The sequence below is a fragment of the Coregonus lavaretus genome (assembly GCF_964263955.1).
Source record: "Coregonus lavaretus genome assembly, contig: HAP1_SCAFFOLD_1144, whole genome shotgun sequence".
Taxonomy (NCBI): Eukaryota; Metazoa; Chordata; class Actinopteri; order Salmoniformes; family Salmonidae; genus Coregonus; species Coregonus lavaretus.
The window spans coordinates 136,475-155,707 of NW_028165236.1; the positions used below are offsets into that span (position 1 = coordinate 136,475).

The 19,233-nt window shown below is 47.8% G+C and overlaps 1 protein-coding gene across 1 annotated transcript; it reads left to right on the forward strand.

Moving 5' to 3' along the window:
- Positions 1–9,905: 9,905 nt before the first annotated feature.
- On the forward strand, positions 9,906–18,602 carry LOC311116097 (cAMP-dependent protein kinase type II-beta regulatory subunit-like; the record flags this gene model as incomplete). The annotated part of the gene is made up of 5 exons (XM_084191225.1): positions 9,906–10,363; positions 15,086–15,121; positions 17,509–17,561; positions 17,859–17,942; positions 18,492–18,602. The coding sequence occupies exons 1-5, from the start codon at positions 10,096–10,098 to the stop codon at positions 18,600–18,602; spliced, it is 552 nt and encodes a 183-aa protein (XP_084047351.1). The 5' UTR covers positions 9,906–10,095.
- Positions 18,603–19,233: the final 631 nt, after the last annotated feature.

A 19,233-nucleotide genomic window follows, 5' to 3' on the forward strand; every position in this document is an offset into this window, starting at 1 on the left:
TATAAGCCGACTGGCCACCGATGACACGGGGCGGAGGGGGAGGTCTGCCTGCCGGAATAAGGGGAGAAAAAACAACAGGTTTTAATAAAGAAATGTGAAATGTTGGATTGATCTTAAGGGATCTGGGTAAGTGCAGGCGAAAAGTAACGGGATTGACTCTCCTGGCAATCTTAAAGGGACCGATGAACCTCTGGGACAGCTTGCGAGACTCCACCCGTAGCGGTAGGTTCTTAGTTGAGAGCCATACTCTCTGGCCGGGGTACAGGGTAGGACCGGGACGGCGACCTCTGTTGGCTTGTCGTTGGTACTGCTGAGAGGAACGCAGAAGATTAAGACGTGCCTTCTTCCACGTAAGCCGACAGCGTCTGATGAACCTCGAGGCTGAAGGCACTCTGACTTCTGCCTCCTGGTCCGGGAACAATAGAGGTGCATAGCCAAACTGACACTCATGCGGGGACATACCAGTGGAGGAGGAGCACAAGGTGTTGTGCGCGTACTCGGCCCAAACAATGAAGGATGACCAAGTGGACGGGTTGTTGGAAACCATGCATCTGAGGGTGGTTTCCAGCTCCTGATTCATCCTCTCAGTTTGGCCATTGGACTCCGGATGGTACCCGGAAGATAAACTGGCCGTGGCCCCTATGAGTTGGCAGAAGGCCTTCCAAAACCTTGAGGCGAACTGGGGACCTCTGTCGGAAACCATATCTTGCGGGATCCCAAAGACTCGGAACACATGGTTAATCACCAACTCAGCTGTTTCCTTGGCAGAAGGTAATTTGGTCAAAGGAACAAACCTGGCCGCCTTAGAAAACCTGTCGATGATGACTAGGATCGTAGTATTACCATGGGACGGAGGAAGGCCAGTAATAAAGTCCAATGAGATATGGGACCAGGGTCGGTGGGGAATAGATAGAGGGTGAAGGAGTCCTTGAGGGCGAAGGTGAGAAGATTTGCCCTGGCAGCACACGGAACAGGCCTTGATGAAAGTGGCAACGTCTTCCTTCATGGTGGGCCACCAGAACTTACGCTGGATGAACTCCAAGGTGCGGCCTATGCCCGGGTGACAGGTGAGGCGAGAGGAGTGCCCCCACCGAAGGACTTGGGACCTTGCTGCCTTGGGAACAAACAACCGATTAGCAGGACCTCCACCAGGGCCCGGTTCGATGGCTTGAGCTTGTTTCACGGTATCCTCCACTTGCCACGAGATCGGAGCCACGATCTTAGCGGCCGGAAGGACAGTCATGTCAGTATCTTCTCGAATGGCAGGAGAGTAGATTCGTGACAAGGCGTCCGGTTTGAGATTCTTCGACCCGGGTCTATAGGTGAGGATAAACTGAAATCGGCTGAAGAAAAGAGACCATCGAGCTTGTCTGGCGTTCAACCGCTTCGCCTGCTGGATATACTCCAGATTCTTGTGGTCCGTAAGCACTTGAAACGGTTGAGAAGCCCCCTCGAGCCAGTGTCTCCATTCCTTCAATGCCATCTTAACCGCTAGGAGTTCACGGTCCCCCACATCGTAATTCCTCTCGGCCGGGGTAAGCCGGTGAGAGAAGAAGGCGCAAGGATGAAGCTTCTTGTCTTCACCCCTCTGAGACAGGACAGCTCCAACCCCAACCTCTGATGCGTCTACCTCCACCACAAAAGGTTCCTCCGCCGTTGGTAGTGTCAGGATGGGAGCAGAGAGGATGCGCTGCTTGAGTCCTTGGAAGGCCGTCTCAGCTTCTCTTCCCCACAGAAACCTTGTGTTGCCACCCTTGGTTACCGCCGAGAGAGGGGCTGCCACCGAGCTGAAGTTCTTGATGAACTTGCGGTAAAAGTTGGTGAAGCCCAGGAAACGTTGAACTTCCTTAACGGACTTGGGGGTGGGCCAATCCGCTACCGCCTCTACCTTCTTGGGGTCCATCTGGACTCGTCCGGGTTCCACTATAAATCCCAGGAATTGTACTCGAGAGGAATGGAATTCACACTTCTCCGGCTTAACGTACAAATGGCTGTCTAGGAGGCGTTTGAGCACTTGTCTGACATGCTTAGTGTGTTCTTGAAGGGAGCTCGAAAAGATGAGGATGTCATCCAAGTACACAAACACGAAGATGTTAAGCATATCCCTAAGCACATCGTTTATGAGCGCTTGGAACACAGCCGGAGCGTTGGTCAGGCCGAAGGGCATCACCGAGTATTCGTAGTGACCAGTAGGCGTGTTGAAAGCGGTCTTCCACTCGTCCCCGGGTTTGATCCGCACAAGATGGTATGCGTTCCGCAGGTCAAGCTTAGTGAAGACAACTGCTTCCTGGAGCAGCTCAAAGGCTGTGGCCATAAGAGGTAGCGGGTAGCGGTTACGGACGGTTATGGCATTGAGTCCCCGGTAGTCGATGCAAGGTCGTAATCCGCCGTCTTTCTTGGCCACAAAGAAAAACCCTGCTCCCGCCGGCGAGGTAGATGGACGCATGAGGCCTGCTGTCAGAGCGTCCTTGATGTAGGTATCCATAGCAGCTCGTTCGGGAGGAGAAAGGGAAAAGATCCGACCCCTGGGAGGGCAGGTCCCCGGCAACAGGTCGATGGTGCAATCGTAAGGTCTATGGGGTGGTAGTTTGGTGGCCCTCTGTTTGCTAAATACCAGTTTGAGGTCATGGTAACACTCGGGAACTCGGGACAAGTCGATGGATTCTAGAGACTCGGAAGGAGAACTCTGGGAACTCGGGAAGATACAAGTGGCTTGGCACGTGGGACCCCACTGCTTGATAGTGCCCACAGACCAGTCGATGTGAGGGTTATGGCTGTGAAGCCAGGGATAGCCAAGGACAAGAGGAAACTCGGAACAGGCGATCAGATGAAAGTTCATCACTTCCTTGTGTTGGGAAACTGAAAGTCGTAAGGGGGTAGTGGCACGAGTGACAAGTCCAGATCCCAAAGGACTTCTATCCAACGTAGTAACCCTTATGGGGTCACTTAGAGGTTCAGAAGGAACGCCATTCTCCTTCGCCCAGATCCCATCCATGAAGTTACCTGCGGCTCCAGAGTCTACCAAGGCTTGAAGAGAAACCTCGTGGTCGTCCCAGGAAAGGGTAACAGGAATGAGCAGGCGGGAGTTGGATGGATGGGAGGAGGTTATGTTTCCCGTTACAGTCCTCCCAGGCCTGCACGGGAGAGTGCGTTTCCCTGGAGCCCGGGACACGTGGAGCGGAAATGGCCCGGTTTGCCGCAATATAGACAGCATCGCTCCCTCATCCGGCGGTCTCTCTCAGCCTGGGAGATGCGTCCAACCTGCATGGGTTCTGGTGGAGCCAGCGAGGATAAAGGTGGAGACTCGGAGTTGGAACCGATAGGAACTAGGGTGAGCGGTCTATGGTTTTGTTCTCTCTCTCTCAGACGCTGGTCTATGCGTGAAGCCAACTTGATAAGGGACTCGAGGTTGTCCGGTGGTTCCCGAGTGGCCAGTTCATCTTGGATGGTGTCAGAAAGACCCTTCAAAAAACACACTGTGAGCGCCTCGTCGTTCCAGCCACTTGCTGCTGCCACAGTGCGGAACTGGATGGCATAGTCCGTCACGCTGCGCCGACCTTGGCGGAGAGTCAGGAGCTGTTTGGCTGAGTCAGGGCCGTTGGTAGGACCTTGAAACACTCGCTTGAATTCTTCAGCAAAGGTAGAGTAGCTGGCACAGCAGGGACTTTGGGCATCCCACACAGCAGTAGCCCAGGCTAGAGCCTTTTCCGACAGCAGGGTGATGATATATGCTATCTTGGACCGGTCGGTGGGAAACGACGATGGTTGCAGCTCAAAGGAGAGAGAACATTGGGTGAAAAACCCCTTACAAACACTTGGGTCCCCTGAGAACCGTTGAGGAGGCGGCAGACGAGGTTCCGCCAGGGGATTAACTGCCAGGAGCCCTTGAATCGGATGAACTGGAGCAGAAGCGGTTGCCGGGGAAAGTCGATCCGAAATCTGCTTTATGGAAGTCAGCATCTCTGACAGAAGTTGAGAATGTCTAGCCATTAAGGCCTCTTGCTGAACCAGAGCAGCTTCGTGGCGTTGGACAGTCCCCTCATGGTGGGACAGCATGGAAAAAAAATCCTGGGTACTGGCTGCCTCTGGGTTCATAATAAAGGCTCAGTGTTTCTGTCAGGACCCGGTGCGAGAAACAGTCACTAATAATTGTCAGAACCCAGAAGATGAGGCAGACACAGCAGTACTAGAGATGGTGGTTTAATAAAGAACAAAAATCCTCAGGCAAAGAAACTAAATCCACAATGTCCAAAAATAAAGCCAAGAGGCACAAAGAGGAAAACCTCCAAAAAACAAAGAAACTCCACAAAGTGGTAAAAATCCCACCAGAGAAATATCCATATAACACAAGGCTTGGGCTGGGGCTGGGTGCTAACTTACAAACACTGAGCAAGGAACTGAGGAACACACAGGGTTTAAATACTAACAGGGGAATGACCTACAGGTGCAAACAATAATTAGATCAAGAAAAAACAAAAGGTACAAAAAAGGTGCAATGGGGACATCTAGTGACCAAAACCCGAACAGTCATGGCCAAAACCTGACAGATCCTGGTGATGCTCCCACACACTAAACTGAGCTGTGAGAACCTGAGCTGTTTCTTCACAGTACTCTCTCTGTAAGATTTACACATCTCAAGTTGCAACTCTGCCCTGTTAGCCTAACTCAATGATGTGATTTTTTGATACACTGTATGTTCATTTGACATGACTTTACATGTATAGCCTACATTGTGTTCGCTAGTTTTTCTTCCATAATGCTGTATAAAACAATGTGTACTTAGTTTATGCTTCTTCAATAAATCATTGAACCTAGATCAAAGGCCTGTTGTTACTGATGTCAGGCCTGCTCTCTCATGACTCTATACCTAACCCTAACTATGAAAGGTATACTGTCCAAACTTTCACCACTGTCTGCTTCTGCAATCTGCTCCTCGTCTGGCCCCGTTGTTAAACTGCCCTCTTGTGCTCATTTGAAAATGCACAAAGCAGAAACAACCTTAACAAAGTCAGCTCCAGTAGCACGGAGTGATTCCCTTACCCACACTGCCCCACTGCCCCACTACCCACACTGCCCCAGTGCCCCACTACCCACACTGCCCCACTGCCACACTGCCACACGGCCCCACTGCACACACTGCCACACTGCCCCACTGCCCCACTGCCCACACTGCCCCACTGCCACACTGCCCACACTGCCACACTGCCCCACTACCCACACTGCCCCACTGCCCACACTGCCCCACTGCCACACTGCCACACGGCCCCACTGCCCACACTGCCCCACTGCCACACTCCCACACTGCCACACTGCCCCACTGCCCACTCTGCCCCACTGCCCACACTCACACACTGCCCCACTGCCACACTGCCCCACTACCCACACTGCCCCACTGCCCACACTGCCCCACTGCCACACTGCCACACGGCCCCACTGCCCACACTGCCCCACTGCCACACTCCCACACTGCCCCACTGCCCCACTGCCCACACTCCCACACTGCCCCACTGCCCCACTGCCCCAATACCCACACTAACCCACTGCCCACACTGCCACACTGCCCACACTGCACACTGCCCCACTGCCCACACTCCCACACTGCCCCACTGCCCACACTCCCACACTGCCCCACTGCCCACACTCCCACAATGTCACACTGCCACACTGCCCCACTGCCCCACTGCCCACACTGCCACACTGCCCACACTGCCACACTGCCCCACTGCCCACACTGCCCCACTGCCCCACTGCCCACACTGTCACACTGTCACACTGCCCCACTGCCCCACTGCCCACACTGCCCCACTGCCACACTGCCCCACTGCCCACACTGCCACACTGCCCGACTGCCCCACTACCCACACTGCCCCACTGCCCACACTCCCACACTGTCACACTGCCCCACTGCCCCACTGCCCCACTGCCCACACTGCCCCACTGCCCACACTCCCACACTGTCACACTGCCACACTGCCCCACTGCCCCACTGCCCCACAGCCCACACTGCCACACTGCCCCACTGTCACACTGCCCCAGTGCCCCACTACCCACACTCCCACACTGCACACTGCCCCACTGCCCACAATGCCCACACTGCCACACTGCCCCACTGCCCACACTGCCACACTGCCCCACTGCCCCACTGCCCACACTGCCCCACTGCCCCACTGCCCCACTGCCCCACAGCCCACACTGCCACACTGCCCCACTGTCACACTGCCCCAGTGCCCCACTACCCACACTCCCACACTGCACACTGCCCCACTGCCCACAATGCCCACACTGCCACACTGCCCCACTGCCCCACTGCCCACACTGCCCCACTGCCACACTCCCACACTGCCCCACTGCCCACACTCCCACACTGCCCCACTGCCCCACTGCCCACACTGCCCCACTGCCACACTCCCACACTGCCCCACTGCCCACACTCCCACACTGCCCACACTCCCACACTGCCCCACTGCCCCACTGCCCACACTCCCACACTGCCCCACTGCCCACACTGCCACACTGCCCCACTGCCCCACTGCCCCACAGCCCACACTGCCACACTGCCCCACTGTCACACTGCCCCAGTGCCCCACTACCCACACTCCCACACTGCACACTGCCCCACTGCCCACAATGCCCACACTGCCACACTGCCCCACTGCCCCACTGCCCACACTGCCACACTCCCACACTGCCCCACTGCCCACACTCCCACACTGCCCCACTGCCCACACTGCCCCACTGCCACACTGCCCCACTGCCCCACTGCCACACTCCCACACTGCCCCACTGCCCACACTCCCACACTGCCCCACTGCCCACACTCCCACACTCCCACACTGTCACACTGCCCCACTGCCCCACTGCCCCACTGCCCACACTGCCACACTGCCCACACTGCCCCACTGCCCCACTGCCCACACTCCCACACTGCCCCACTGCCCACACTCCCACACTCCCACACTGCCCCACTGCCCACACTCCCACACTGTCACACTGCCCCACTGCCACACTGCCACACTGCCCCACTGCCCACACTGTCACACTGTCACACTGCCCCACTGCCCACACTGCCCCACTGCCACACTGCCCCACTGCCCCACTGCCCACACTGTCACACTGCCCACACTGTCACACTGCCCCACTGCCCACACTGTCACACTGCCACACTGCCCCACTGCCCACACTGTCACACTGCCCCACTGCCCACACTGCCCCACTGCCACACTGCCCCACTGCCCACACTGTCACACTGCCACACTGCCCCACTGCCCCACTGCCCACACTGCCCCACTGCCCACACTGTCACACTGCCACACTGCCCCACTGCCCCACTGCCCCACTGCCCACACTGCCCCACTGCCCACACTGTCACACTGCCACACTGCCCCACTGCCCACACTGCCCCACTGCCCACACTCCCACACTGTCACACTGCCACACTGCCCCACTGCCCCACTGCCCCACTGCCCACACTCCCACACTGTCACACTGCCACACTGCCACACTGCCCCACTGCCCCACTGCCCACACTGCCCCACTGCCCACACTGTCACACTGCCACACTGCCCCACTGCCACACTGCCACACTGCCACACTCCCCCACTGCCACACTCCCCCACTGCCACACTGCCCATGCCATGCCCTGCTGTCAGGCCATCTGACATCATGATTCCTCTTTTCACCCATCATTGTGCAGACTATAAAGAAGAGAATGATGTGTAGCCCACTGGCCCTGTATGTCTACAATAGAGCCAAATAGAATAGACTACATTTGACTAGAATAGAGTAAAACAGTACACAATAGAATTTAATAAAATAAATTATTTTGAACGGTTGTGTTTGGCCTGAATGAATGATGTAGTGGGAGTGGTAGAAGCTGAATAGCAGCAGTGACTGTGTTGTGCTGCATTAAGGGGTCGCTCCACGAGACTGTTCTGTTCCCTCTGTTCTGCTCTATGCCTCGCCTGAACGGGAACACACGTCCACAAGATATATGGTGACAGATTTGGGCCAGCCACAGCCACAGCAGGGGGAGGGGTCTACAATAGGGGGAGGGGTCCCGAGCCCTGGCAGACAGCACAGAGCAGAGGCACAGAGGTGAAGTCAGAGGTGGTGATGGTGGTGATGGTGGTGATGGTGATGACAGTGGTGATGATGGTGGTGTTGATGGTCGTGGTGGTGGTGATGGTGGTGGTGGTGTTGATGGTCGTGGTGGTGATGGTAGTGGTGGTGTTGATGGTCATGGTGGTGGTGATGGTGGTGGTGATTATGGTGGTGGTAGTGATAGTGGTGATGGTGGTGATGGTGATGACAGTGGTGATGATGGTGGTGGTGATGGTGGTAATGATGGTGGTGATGATGGTAGGGTGGTGTTGATGGTAGTGATGATGGTATTGGTGATGGTTGTGGTGATGGTATGGTGGTGTTGATGGTGGTGATGATGGTGGGGATGATGGTATGGTGGTGTTGGTGATGGTGGTGGTGGTGATGGTTAGGGTATTGATGATGGTTGTGGTGGTGGTGTTGTGTAGACTGTTGTACAGTGAGGGTATTAGGGAGTCAGCCTACAGGAAAACACACAGATGGGTTCTTTGTTTGCTTATAACTGTAATGCTGCTCAATCCGTTAATAAACAGGAAACAGAATACACTGTCAAAACCCTCCAGTCTGAAATGATCTAATACTACTTTGTCCACATTGCATTACATTTGAAATCAAATTGTTGTTATACTGTGTCAAAACACTTCTATGTGGCTAACCTCTCTATGTTTTATAGTTGGTTCACAGGCCTACAGCAGTTTGGTAGAAAATGTTCCCACACTAATATTCCACTAATACCACATTCTTCCATCCAAATCTGCCCTGGAAAAGACTGGCTGGCTGCTCCCCAACTCAAGGCCATGAGGGCACAGTCAGTCACATCGGCAGCAGTTTGGGAACGCTGCCTTGCTGGGATTACAACAATACATCATGGTTTTTGAATTACACACAAACTATTGTTTGTCCCACTTGAATTCTACGGATGAACATTGACTATGTGAGGAGGATGGACACACACACAGAATGTACGTCAAGAGGGAAAACCCCATGCATGTGTGTGACTCGTCCCAGATCTGTTTGTAACGTCTTACCAACCACCATCCACCATAGTCATTGGTTTGACAAGGAGTTGGCAAGAAAACACAAACAGATCTGGGACCAAGCTAGTCCTTTACAGCACAGTGGCCACAGGTCCCTTGACGATCCCCAGTAAGAATGGGTCTGAGAGGGAAGGACCCAAGTATTAACTGTGAAAGCTGGTCATCTCCTCAGCACAGAAGCCTAGGCCCTAGTCCCTTGATAATAACCCAGTAAAATGAGTCTGACTGATTTATTACGTTTCCTCCCTAAAGACAGACAGGAAGTGGGTCAGAACAGGAAGTGCCAGTCTAATTGTACTCCCTTTTTAGCTTTTAGCTGGAATTATCTTTACATCATTTAACACGTAGTTGGAAAGTAGACAAAATATAGGCCATTTACTGTAACGCGTGACCATTTGTCCAGCTTGAACCAATGACTGTAAACAGAACAGAGTAGAATAGAATAGAATGGCCTGAAGCAATTGCCAGCTGCTTTATGCATATTCATTATAAGACTTCGAGTGTATTTATGAATCACGTGCCATTATGGTATTCCTTTATATATATATATAAACTTTTTTTTTTTTTTTTTGCTATGAGTAGGCTATTCTGTTTGGTTACATTAAATGAGTCAACGCTTACAACATGCCACTGCAGTTTTTGCCATCCCATGCATTGCTGCAGCTCGCTCTCATACGCGATCCCTGGGTGGGTGGTTGCCATGGTTTCTTGGGTCACATGCTTGGGTTTCCTGTAGCCAGCAGGAGCAGCAGAAGATTCCATTTTCATTCAACATATTGAAAGGATTCTCTACATTGTACGGGGATTATAAAACATTCATCGGGCAATTAAGCGTTTATCCCAGTTTCATTTTTACTGTCTCTTGTATTTGGAATTGAATTGAATATAATTCTTTCGTTATTTGGAAGCACATTAGGTATACATTTTATTCGTAATTCTCATAGATTTGACATCAGGAATGAGTATAGAAATTCCTGAAGGCTTGACGGAGCTGTTGCAGAGCTTTACTGTGGAAGTGTTGCGGAATCAGCCGGGAGATTTGCTCGAGTTCGCTTTGCAGTATTTCACCCAACTGAAGGACAGTGAGACCACAGGGGCCGCGTTTGGCAATGACCAAAATTCGGCCACGCGACCCAGTGGGAAAGCGGTCAATTTCATCGACGAAGCCATGCAGATCGATTCTGAAAATGGAGAGGACGAGGAGAGTGACGACGAGGAATTCATTGGTAAAGAATAATAACCACGGCGATATTCTACTCTATTCTGCAGCCAATGGAATATTGGAATGGAAATAAATAGAATGGGATGGAATTGAATCCTACAATTGCAATATGTTTGCCTCCTAGAGAGAATGTAGCCAGTGATTTGTGATGAGCATTCGAATTGCTTGCCACATTGTAACAACACCATGGCTTTGATTTTGTCTGGGCCGGTATTGCCCATATATGGTCATGCCATGGTGGCTGATTGATGCGCATACTAATGTAGATACAGTACAGCTGTCTAGCCTTTGATCTCTAACCGACAGCGTATCTTGATTTCATTTGACATCATTAGCGCTATACAGTGCATGTAGGCCAAGTTACTACAGAGGGAACAAGAGCAAAAATAGGCCTATACAGTCCTCAAAAAAATCACGTAGGCCTTTACATTATTACGTAGGCCTTTATATTATTACGTAGGACTTTACATTATTACGTAGCCAATTGAGTTGATGAAGAAACAAATAGAGTGATGAAAACCTGACATCATATAAATGACCAGCCTTTCAGGCTTTTAATATGCAACAGTATGTGATTGGCATTGCACAGCTCTGTAGGTCTGAAAGCAAAGCTGTTGGGGGGAAAAAGTGTTTGTGACAGGTTAGCATTCCATTCCTCAGTGGTCGTGGACCCTGACTGAAGAGGAAGTCTGGATGGCTGCTATTAGGAGGATAGGCCGCCCAGGGCTGCAACTTGCCTGGCTAACTAAACTCCTTGCTCTGGCCAAACGCTACGTCATGCCCACGGACGTCAGTTTCTTCTTCGCAATGAGGGGGAGAGATTAATCTCGCCTGGGCGCCAGTGTAGGTGTGTTTTGCACCGGCTGAAAGTTGATTTTTACATTTGATTTGGAACCAGGTTGCCTCCCTGGCGTGAGCTAGGTGCCCCGCTCTGTCCGACGGCAAAGTCGGCTCAAAACAAAAGTGATGTACACTACTGTTCAAAAGTTTGGGGACACATAGAAATTTCATTGTTTTCGAAAGAAAAGCTATTTTTGTCCATTAAAATAATATCAAATTGATCAGAAATACAGTGTAGACATTGTTAATGTTGTAAATGGCTATTGTAGCTAGAAACGACTCATTTTTTATGGAATATCTACATAGGCGTACAGAGGCCCATTATCAGCAACCATCAGTCCTGTGTTCCAATGGCATGTTGTGTTTGCTAATCCAAGTTTATAATTTTAAAAGGCTAAATGATCATTAGAAAACCCTTTTGCAATTATGTTAGCACAGCTGAAAACTGTTGTGCTGATTAAAGAAGCAATAAAACTTATTGAGACTGGTTGAGTATCTGGAGCATAAGCAATTGTGGGTTCGATTACAGGCTCAAAATGGCCAAAAACAAAGAACTTTCTTCTGAAACTCGACTCCGGGATGCTGACCTTCTAGGCAGAGTTGCAAAGAAAAAGCCATATCTCAGACTGTCCATCTTAATCTTTCTTTTTATTGGCCAGTCTGAGATATGGGCGGCAGGTAGCTTAGTGGGTAAGAGTGTTGTGCCAGTAACCGAAAGGTCGCTGGTTCTAATCCCCGAGCCGACTAGGTGAAAAATCTGTCGATGTGCCCTTGAGCAAGGCACTTAACCCTAATTGCTCCTGTAAGTCGCTCTGGATAAGAGCGTCTGCTAAATGACTAATTTTTTTATTTTATTTTTTATATGGCTTTTTCTTTGCAACTCTGCCTAGAAGGTCAGCATCCCGGAGTTGCCTCTTCACTGTTGACGTTGAGACTGGTGTTTTGCGGGTACTATTTTAATGAAGCTGCCAGTTGAGGACCTGTGAGGCGCCTGTTTCTCAAACTAGACACTCTAACGTATTTGTCCTCTTGCTCAGTTGTGCACCGGGGCCTCCCACTCCTCTTTCTATTCTGGTTAGAGACAGTTTGCGCTGTTCTGTGAAAGGAGTAGTACACAGCGTTGTACGAGATCTTCAGTTTCTTGGCAATTTCTCGCATGGAATAGCCTTCATTTCTCAGAACAAGAATAGACTGACGAGTTTCAGAAGAAAGTTATTTGTTTTTGGCCATTTTGAGCCTGTAATCGAACCCACAATTGCTTATGCTCCAGATACTCAACCAGTCTCAATAAGTTTTATTGCTTCTTTAATTAGCACAACAGTTTTCAGCTGTGCTAACATAAATGCAAAAGGGTTTTCTAATGATCAATTAGCCTTTTAAAATGATAAAATTGGATTAGCTAACACAACGTGCCATTGGAACACAGGACTGATGGTTGCTGATAATGGGCCTCTGTACGCCTATGTAGATATTCCATTAAAAATCAGTCGTTTCCAGCTACAATAGCCATTTACAACATTAACAATGTCTACACTGTATTTCTGATACATTTGATGTTATTTTAATGGACAAACAAATTGCTTTTCTTTCGAAAACAAGGACATTTCTAAGTGACCCCAAACTTTTGAACGGTAGTGTATGTGATCGTATACAAATGTAAACAAGGTTTGAAATGATTACGCTTAGTAAAATATTATATCTGTTTGGGCTTCTTGCGGTCAATGCAGTCTACAAATGATTTGTAATTATGTTCCGGCCCCCTGACCATCCACTCAATAAAAAATCGTCTTGCGGCTGAATCTAGTTGATTATCCCTGAGATACAGTGTGTGATGCCCTTTGCGGATTTATGTTGGTGCGACATGCATATGGGATTGTGGGAAGTTGCGCCTCCTGGGCTTCTGTAGTCAGTGAATCTAAAGTAAACAGTCTGAGCTCATCAAAGACTGAGTTCCATCTCGCTTCAACCCCATCACGTCTGCATCTGATTATTCTTTTATAAACAATTAGTAATGTAGCTACGGGACAAACCCTGAGAGATAGTTGTTCCAGGACAGGTGCAGTCAGGTGCGTTCAATCTTCCTGTTACTGGCAAGCCTTGACTGCACTTTTCGTGGCCCGTGAGAGGACCTATAATTCCCCCTTACACAACACAACCAAACCCTCAGCTCATAATTATATTCAGAGGAGGGAGAGAGAGAGCGAGAGAGAGAGTGAGAGAGAGAGAGAGAGAGTGAGAGAGAGAGTGAGAGAGAGAGTGAGAGAGAGAGAGAGAGAGAGATAGAGAGAGAGAGAAAGAGAGAGAGAGAAAGAGAGAGAGGAGAGAGAGAGAGAGAGGAGAGAGAGAGAGAGAGAGCGCGAGAGAGAGAGAGAGAGAGAGAGAGAGAGAGAGTGAGAGGGAGAGAAAGAGAGAGAGAGAGAGAAAGAAAGAGAGAGAAAGAGAGAGAGAGAGAGAGAGAGAGAGAGAGAGAGAGAGAGAGAGAGAGAGAGAGAGCGAGAGAGAGAAAGAGAGAGAGAGAGAGAGAGAGAGAGTGAGAGGGAGAGAGGCTGGCTAACTAGGTATTCATGGGTGAGATGAGACCTCTTACCTCATGTATTTTTCATGTGAAGGTATTGTTCTAGAGCGAAGTGTTTTAAATTGCTTTGGTTCATTGATGCTTTAAATTCATTCTCAATTAAATTTTGTTCAGAGAAGCAAAATGCAATTCAAAGGACTCAGCAGCTGTTCCCTGTTAGGAGTTTTAGGCCAACAAAGGGTGCTTGCATACCTGGTGTTATGCAGAGCCAAATATATAGTAGAGAGTTGACACAGTTTGAAGTATTATGATGCATTTACATGACACCACCAATTCTATGGCAGCCATGTTAGCTCGGCATGGGCAATATTGACCAAAAGCAGTTATGATTTAAATCAAATCAAATCAAATCAAATCAAATTTTATTGGTCACATGCGCCGAATACAACAGGTGCAGACATTACAGTGAAATGCTTACTTACAGCCCTTAACCAACAGTGCATTTATTTTAAACAAAAAAAAGTAAGAATAAAACAACAACAAAAAAAGTGTTGAGAAAAAAAGAGCAGAAGTAAAATAAAGTGACAGTAGGGAGGCTATATATACAGTAAAATAAAGTGACAGTAGGGAGGCTATATATACAGGGGGGTACCGTTGCAGAGTCAATGTGCGGGGGCACCGGCTAGTTGAGGTAGTTGAGGTAATATGTACATGTGGGTAGAGTTAAAGTGACTATGCATAAATACTTAACAGAGTAGCAGCAGCGTAAAAAGGATGGGGTGGGGGGGCAGTGCAAATAGTCCGGGTAGCCATGATTAGCTGTTCAGGAGTCTTATGGCTTGGGGGTAGACTGGTTTACCTGGTTTGATGAAGTTATCAAAGAAAGAGGATATGCATTAAGCATCTGTGATTAACATTTTGTTATAACAATCCACAGTAGATAAATGTCCTTTTCACCCATCATTCAGTTGCCAGCTTTGATACATTTCTCAGAACATGTCCTCTGTATGGTATCACTGCAATATTGGAAGTCCTCTTTCTTTCTTTGGCCTTAGAGGATTGTAATCCTATATGAACCCTATATGAATCTTATATGAATCCTAAATTAATCGTATATGAATTGTATATGAATCGTATATGAGTCTTATTTGAATCCTATATGAATCATATATGGATCCTATATGAATCATATATGAACCCTATATGAATCTTATATGAATCCTAAATGAATCGTATATGAGTCTTATATGAATCATATATGGATCCTATATGAATCCTATATGAATCCTATATGAATCTTATATAAATCCTATATGAATCCGATATGAATCCTATATGTATGCCTAACATCTTGCTTTCCTCTTATTTCAGCTCCAGTGATGAGTCGATTCATTAGAAGAGCATCAGGTGAGTGTGTTACATCTGTTGTTGAGTCAGGTGTGTTATTGCTGGGCTGTAACGAAAGCCTGAACATTATTAGCAGGCATATTCTTTTGCTGCAGTATGTTTAGCTTCTCCACCCAGAGAGCCTGAAGTCAGCAGTCATTCAGTCAGCAGTCATTCAGTCAGCAGTCATTCAGTCAGCAGTCATTCAGTCAGCAGTCATTCAGTCAGCAGTCATTCAGTCAGCAGTCATTCAGTCAGCAGTCATTCAGTCAGCAGTCATTCAGTCAGCAGTCATTCAGTCAGCACCGCAGTGAAACGTCACCATTTCAATAATTGACCTGCTTTACTAGGAATCTTCCATCTTCTACAGTACAGCACTAACTCTGTCTGGCCTGTTCGTTCAGTCAGCAGTCGTTCAGTCAGCAGTCGTTCAGTCAGCAGTCGTTCAGTCAGCAGTCATTCAGTCAGCAGTCGTTCAGTCAGCAGTCGTTCAGTCAGCAGTCAACCTACAAAACAAACCTCTTACTCAGGGATACTATCTGAAGTTACGCTGGCAGTCAGGCTGCACTTAATTTTTTAGGTCCACTCTTTAGTAAAAATCACAGAATAATATTTTTGATTTTGTTTAAGAGTAAGCATGAGTATGTAGGACAGGTAAACTCTCCAAACGTTGTGGATATTAAAATCCCCTGGATAATGTAACTGATATGGAAAGATTTGACGCATTAACACGGAGGTCATTAATCATAACTGTTTCTCCACTGTGTTCCATTTGGCCTCTGCTTATAGTAGAGATGAATTACCACCGTTGCCTCTATCTTCCGTTAGCAAAGCCCAGGAAGGAAGTACATCAGTGAATTATGGGTAGGGTGACATGAGTTCAAACCAGGTGCAGGAGGACACTGTTGAGATGAGGATCAATCCTAGTCTCTTGTGTGGGAGGTTGAGGTTATTAATCCAGACAGATAGACAGACAGACAGACAGACAGACAGACAGAGGAGTGACTACCATTACCTGCATGGTTGGTAACATGATGGTTGGCTGGAGGCATCTAGGAGCTGATGGGCTAGGTTGGTCAACCATACTGACTCATGCCAGCGGTAAGGGAGTGGAAGAGAGAGGTCCTCTGGCCAGCGTCCTTTAAGGTCTCAGATTGGGGTCAGGATACCAGTCTTGTTTTTGTGTGGTACAAAAGAAGAAAGATCAGTGCTGTCCACACACTGCAATAAAGGTCTTCAGACTCTATATAAAAACAATAAAGGTCTTCAGACTCTATATAAAAACAATAAAGGTCTTCAGACTCTATATAAAAACAATAAAGGTCTTCAGACTCTATATAAAAACAATAAAGGTCTTCAGACTCTATATAAAAACAATAAAGGTCTTCAGACTCTATATAAAAACAATAAAGGTCTTCAGACTCTATATAAAAACAATAAAGGTCTTCAGACTCTATATAAAAACAATAAAGGTCTTCAGACTCTATATAAAAACAATAAAGGTCTTCAGACTCTATATAAAATCAATAAAGGTCTTCAGACTCTATATAAAAACAATTTATTTTACATAATAAAAAATCATAGTGTGATTCCTTTCGAATGGAAAAGTTGAATTAAGGTCTAGTCTAGCCAAATACAATATAGGTTATGTGTAAACAATAGATATGTGCTTTGTCTTTCACAAGTAGAAGGACTGACCTCTGGTTCAGTTGGATGTTAACTCACTCTCTGATCTATTTAAAGAGTGAGGCTTTAATATGTCTACTAAATCTCTCAGTGATGCCACGGAGCATTGAGCAAGTTCACAGGAAGGAGATAATATCTACATGTTTATACAAATGCCACGTTGATTAAACCTTTTTTAGACCCCACACTTTAAACAATGGTGTGGTGTTAAGTTTATCACAAAGACTCTAAATCTCAGCAGAATTAGACAGTTGCTTATATGACTGCGATAAGTGGGATCATGGAAGAAATCCTGGGAAACACCAGAATCTCACTCTCACCCCATGTAGTCTTGGATCGTTAACGTGGGCTCCCGAGTGGCGCAGCGGTCTAAGGCACTGCATCTCAGTGCTTGAGGCGTCACTACAGACCCCCTGGTTCGATTTCCAGGCTGTATCACAACCGGCCGTGATTGGGAGTCCCATAGGGCGGCGCACAATTGGCCCAGCATCGTCCGTGTTTGGCCGGTGTAGGCCGTCATTGTAAATAAGAATTTGTTCTTAACTGACTTGCCTAGTTAAATAAATGGACTAGCTCAGATTATTTTGTTTAACATTTTTCTGACAACATGGCTTCAGAATGACTGTATGTCTTTTTAACAGAACATTTCTGCTCAACGCATTGCCTTTTAAGTGAATGTGAATGTCTTGTAGTAACTTTCATTAATCTCCTCTATCCCACAGTTTGTGCCGAGGCGTTCAACCCTGATGAAGATGAGGAAGACAAAGATCAGAGGGTACGATGGCCCAGACAGACAGAGGAGTGACTGTACCATTATCAGCATTCAAAATAGTGCTACTGTACAACTGAAAACAAAGTGTATTACAGAGGAACAACAGGATACAGGATGACAAGCATCAAGTGTCAAGTATCTTTTCTGAATCAGGATCTCAATTCCACTTGATATTGTACTTGATTAGTATTGGAGTTAGTGCATTGGGGTATGCATGAGTTATGGTGGCATCATGTTAATGATGTTTCCTCTCAAAATGTCTCTGTGAATAACATGAGTGGCATGTGTGTGTTTTCCCAGGTCACCCATCCTAAAACAGATGAACAGAGGCAGAGACTACAGGAGGCCTGCAGAGGCATCCTGCTGTTCAAAAATCTGGACCCGGTAAAATGAATACATATTCCCTCATTTAAGGCTGAGTGGGCCTCTCTTCCCCTCCACCCACTGGCTGCTGTGATTCAATGGACTGACATACTCTGTACACACACACACACACACACACACACACACACACACACACACACACACAAATACACACACACAACCACACACACAAATACACAAACACACACAAATACACACATTGGCACATGTATGCACACACACACACCTCACACACTAACAGTACACAGAAAAAAGAACAGACCGTAGCCCGAGGCCTGTAACTTTGTCATGGCCCAATGCACTGTGGGATTTTTCTGCCAGTTATTTTTAAATACTCTTAACAGCATGTAGAGAGGAATCAAGTTCAAGTATTCATTTATCCTACGTACTGTACTGTGATGATGCTGTGGCATATGTAATGGGTAATGTGGCCTTACTATTACAAATACTCAATACAATGTGTGTTTTCTAATTTAATACACTTGTAGTTTAATATAATCCACAGATCTTTGTTTCAGTTTGTAATGGGTTTGTTTTCTCATGTCACAGGAACAATTTTCCCAAGTACTAGACGCCATGTTTGAGAAGTTCCTTGAGGTAGGAGAACACATCATAGATGAAGATGACGATGGTGACAACTTCTACGTCATTGAAAGGTAATCCCTGACATACTGTAGAAGCAACCTCGTCAAGAGGTTTGGACCTCTTGGCTCAGCAGTTAAATGGATCCTTCGGGATGTTGGTAATGATGCCCTTTATCTACTTCCCCAGAGTCAGATGAACTCATGGATACCATTTTATGTCTCTGTGTCCAGTATTAAGGAAGTTAGAGGTAGTTTAGCATGCTAGTAGATACCCATACACTTCCAGTCATTGTGCTAACGCTAGATAGCATTGGCTCGCGAAACTACTAACTTCCTTCATACTGGACTGACATTGGACTGAGGGCGGGGTTACTCCCCAGATTTGCTACATTACAGTATATGTGGCAATAGTTTCATTTCAGTTAATCATTTAAGCTAGGGTAAACACTATGATGGAAAAGTGCTAGTTGCACCACACTTCCCCAAACCATCTTGTTGCTCAGTGTGTAAATTTATATTTTTAAACTGTAGTGCTTTGTGTTATGTTGGAAATGGTTTGAAACCTTGTGTGCTGCTATTTTGGCCAGGTCTCTCTTGTAAAAGAGTGTAAGGGTTGGTGTGAGGTGTGACCCAGGTGCGGTGCAGGATAGACAGTAGGCAGTAGGCAGAGATGGTGAAACAAGGATCTTTACTGGTGGTCCCAAAAC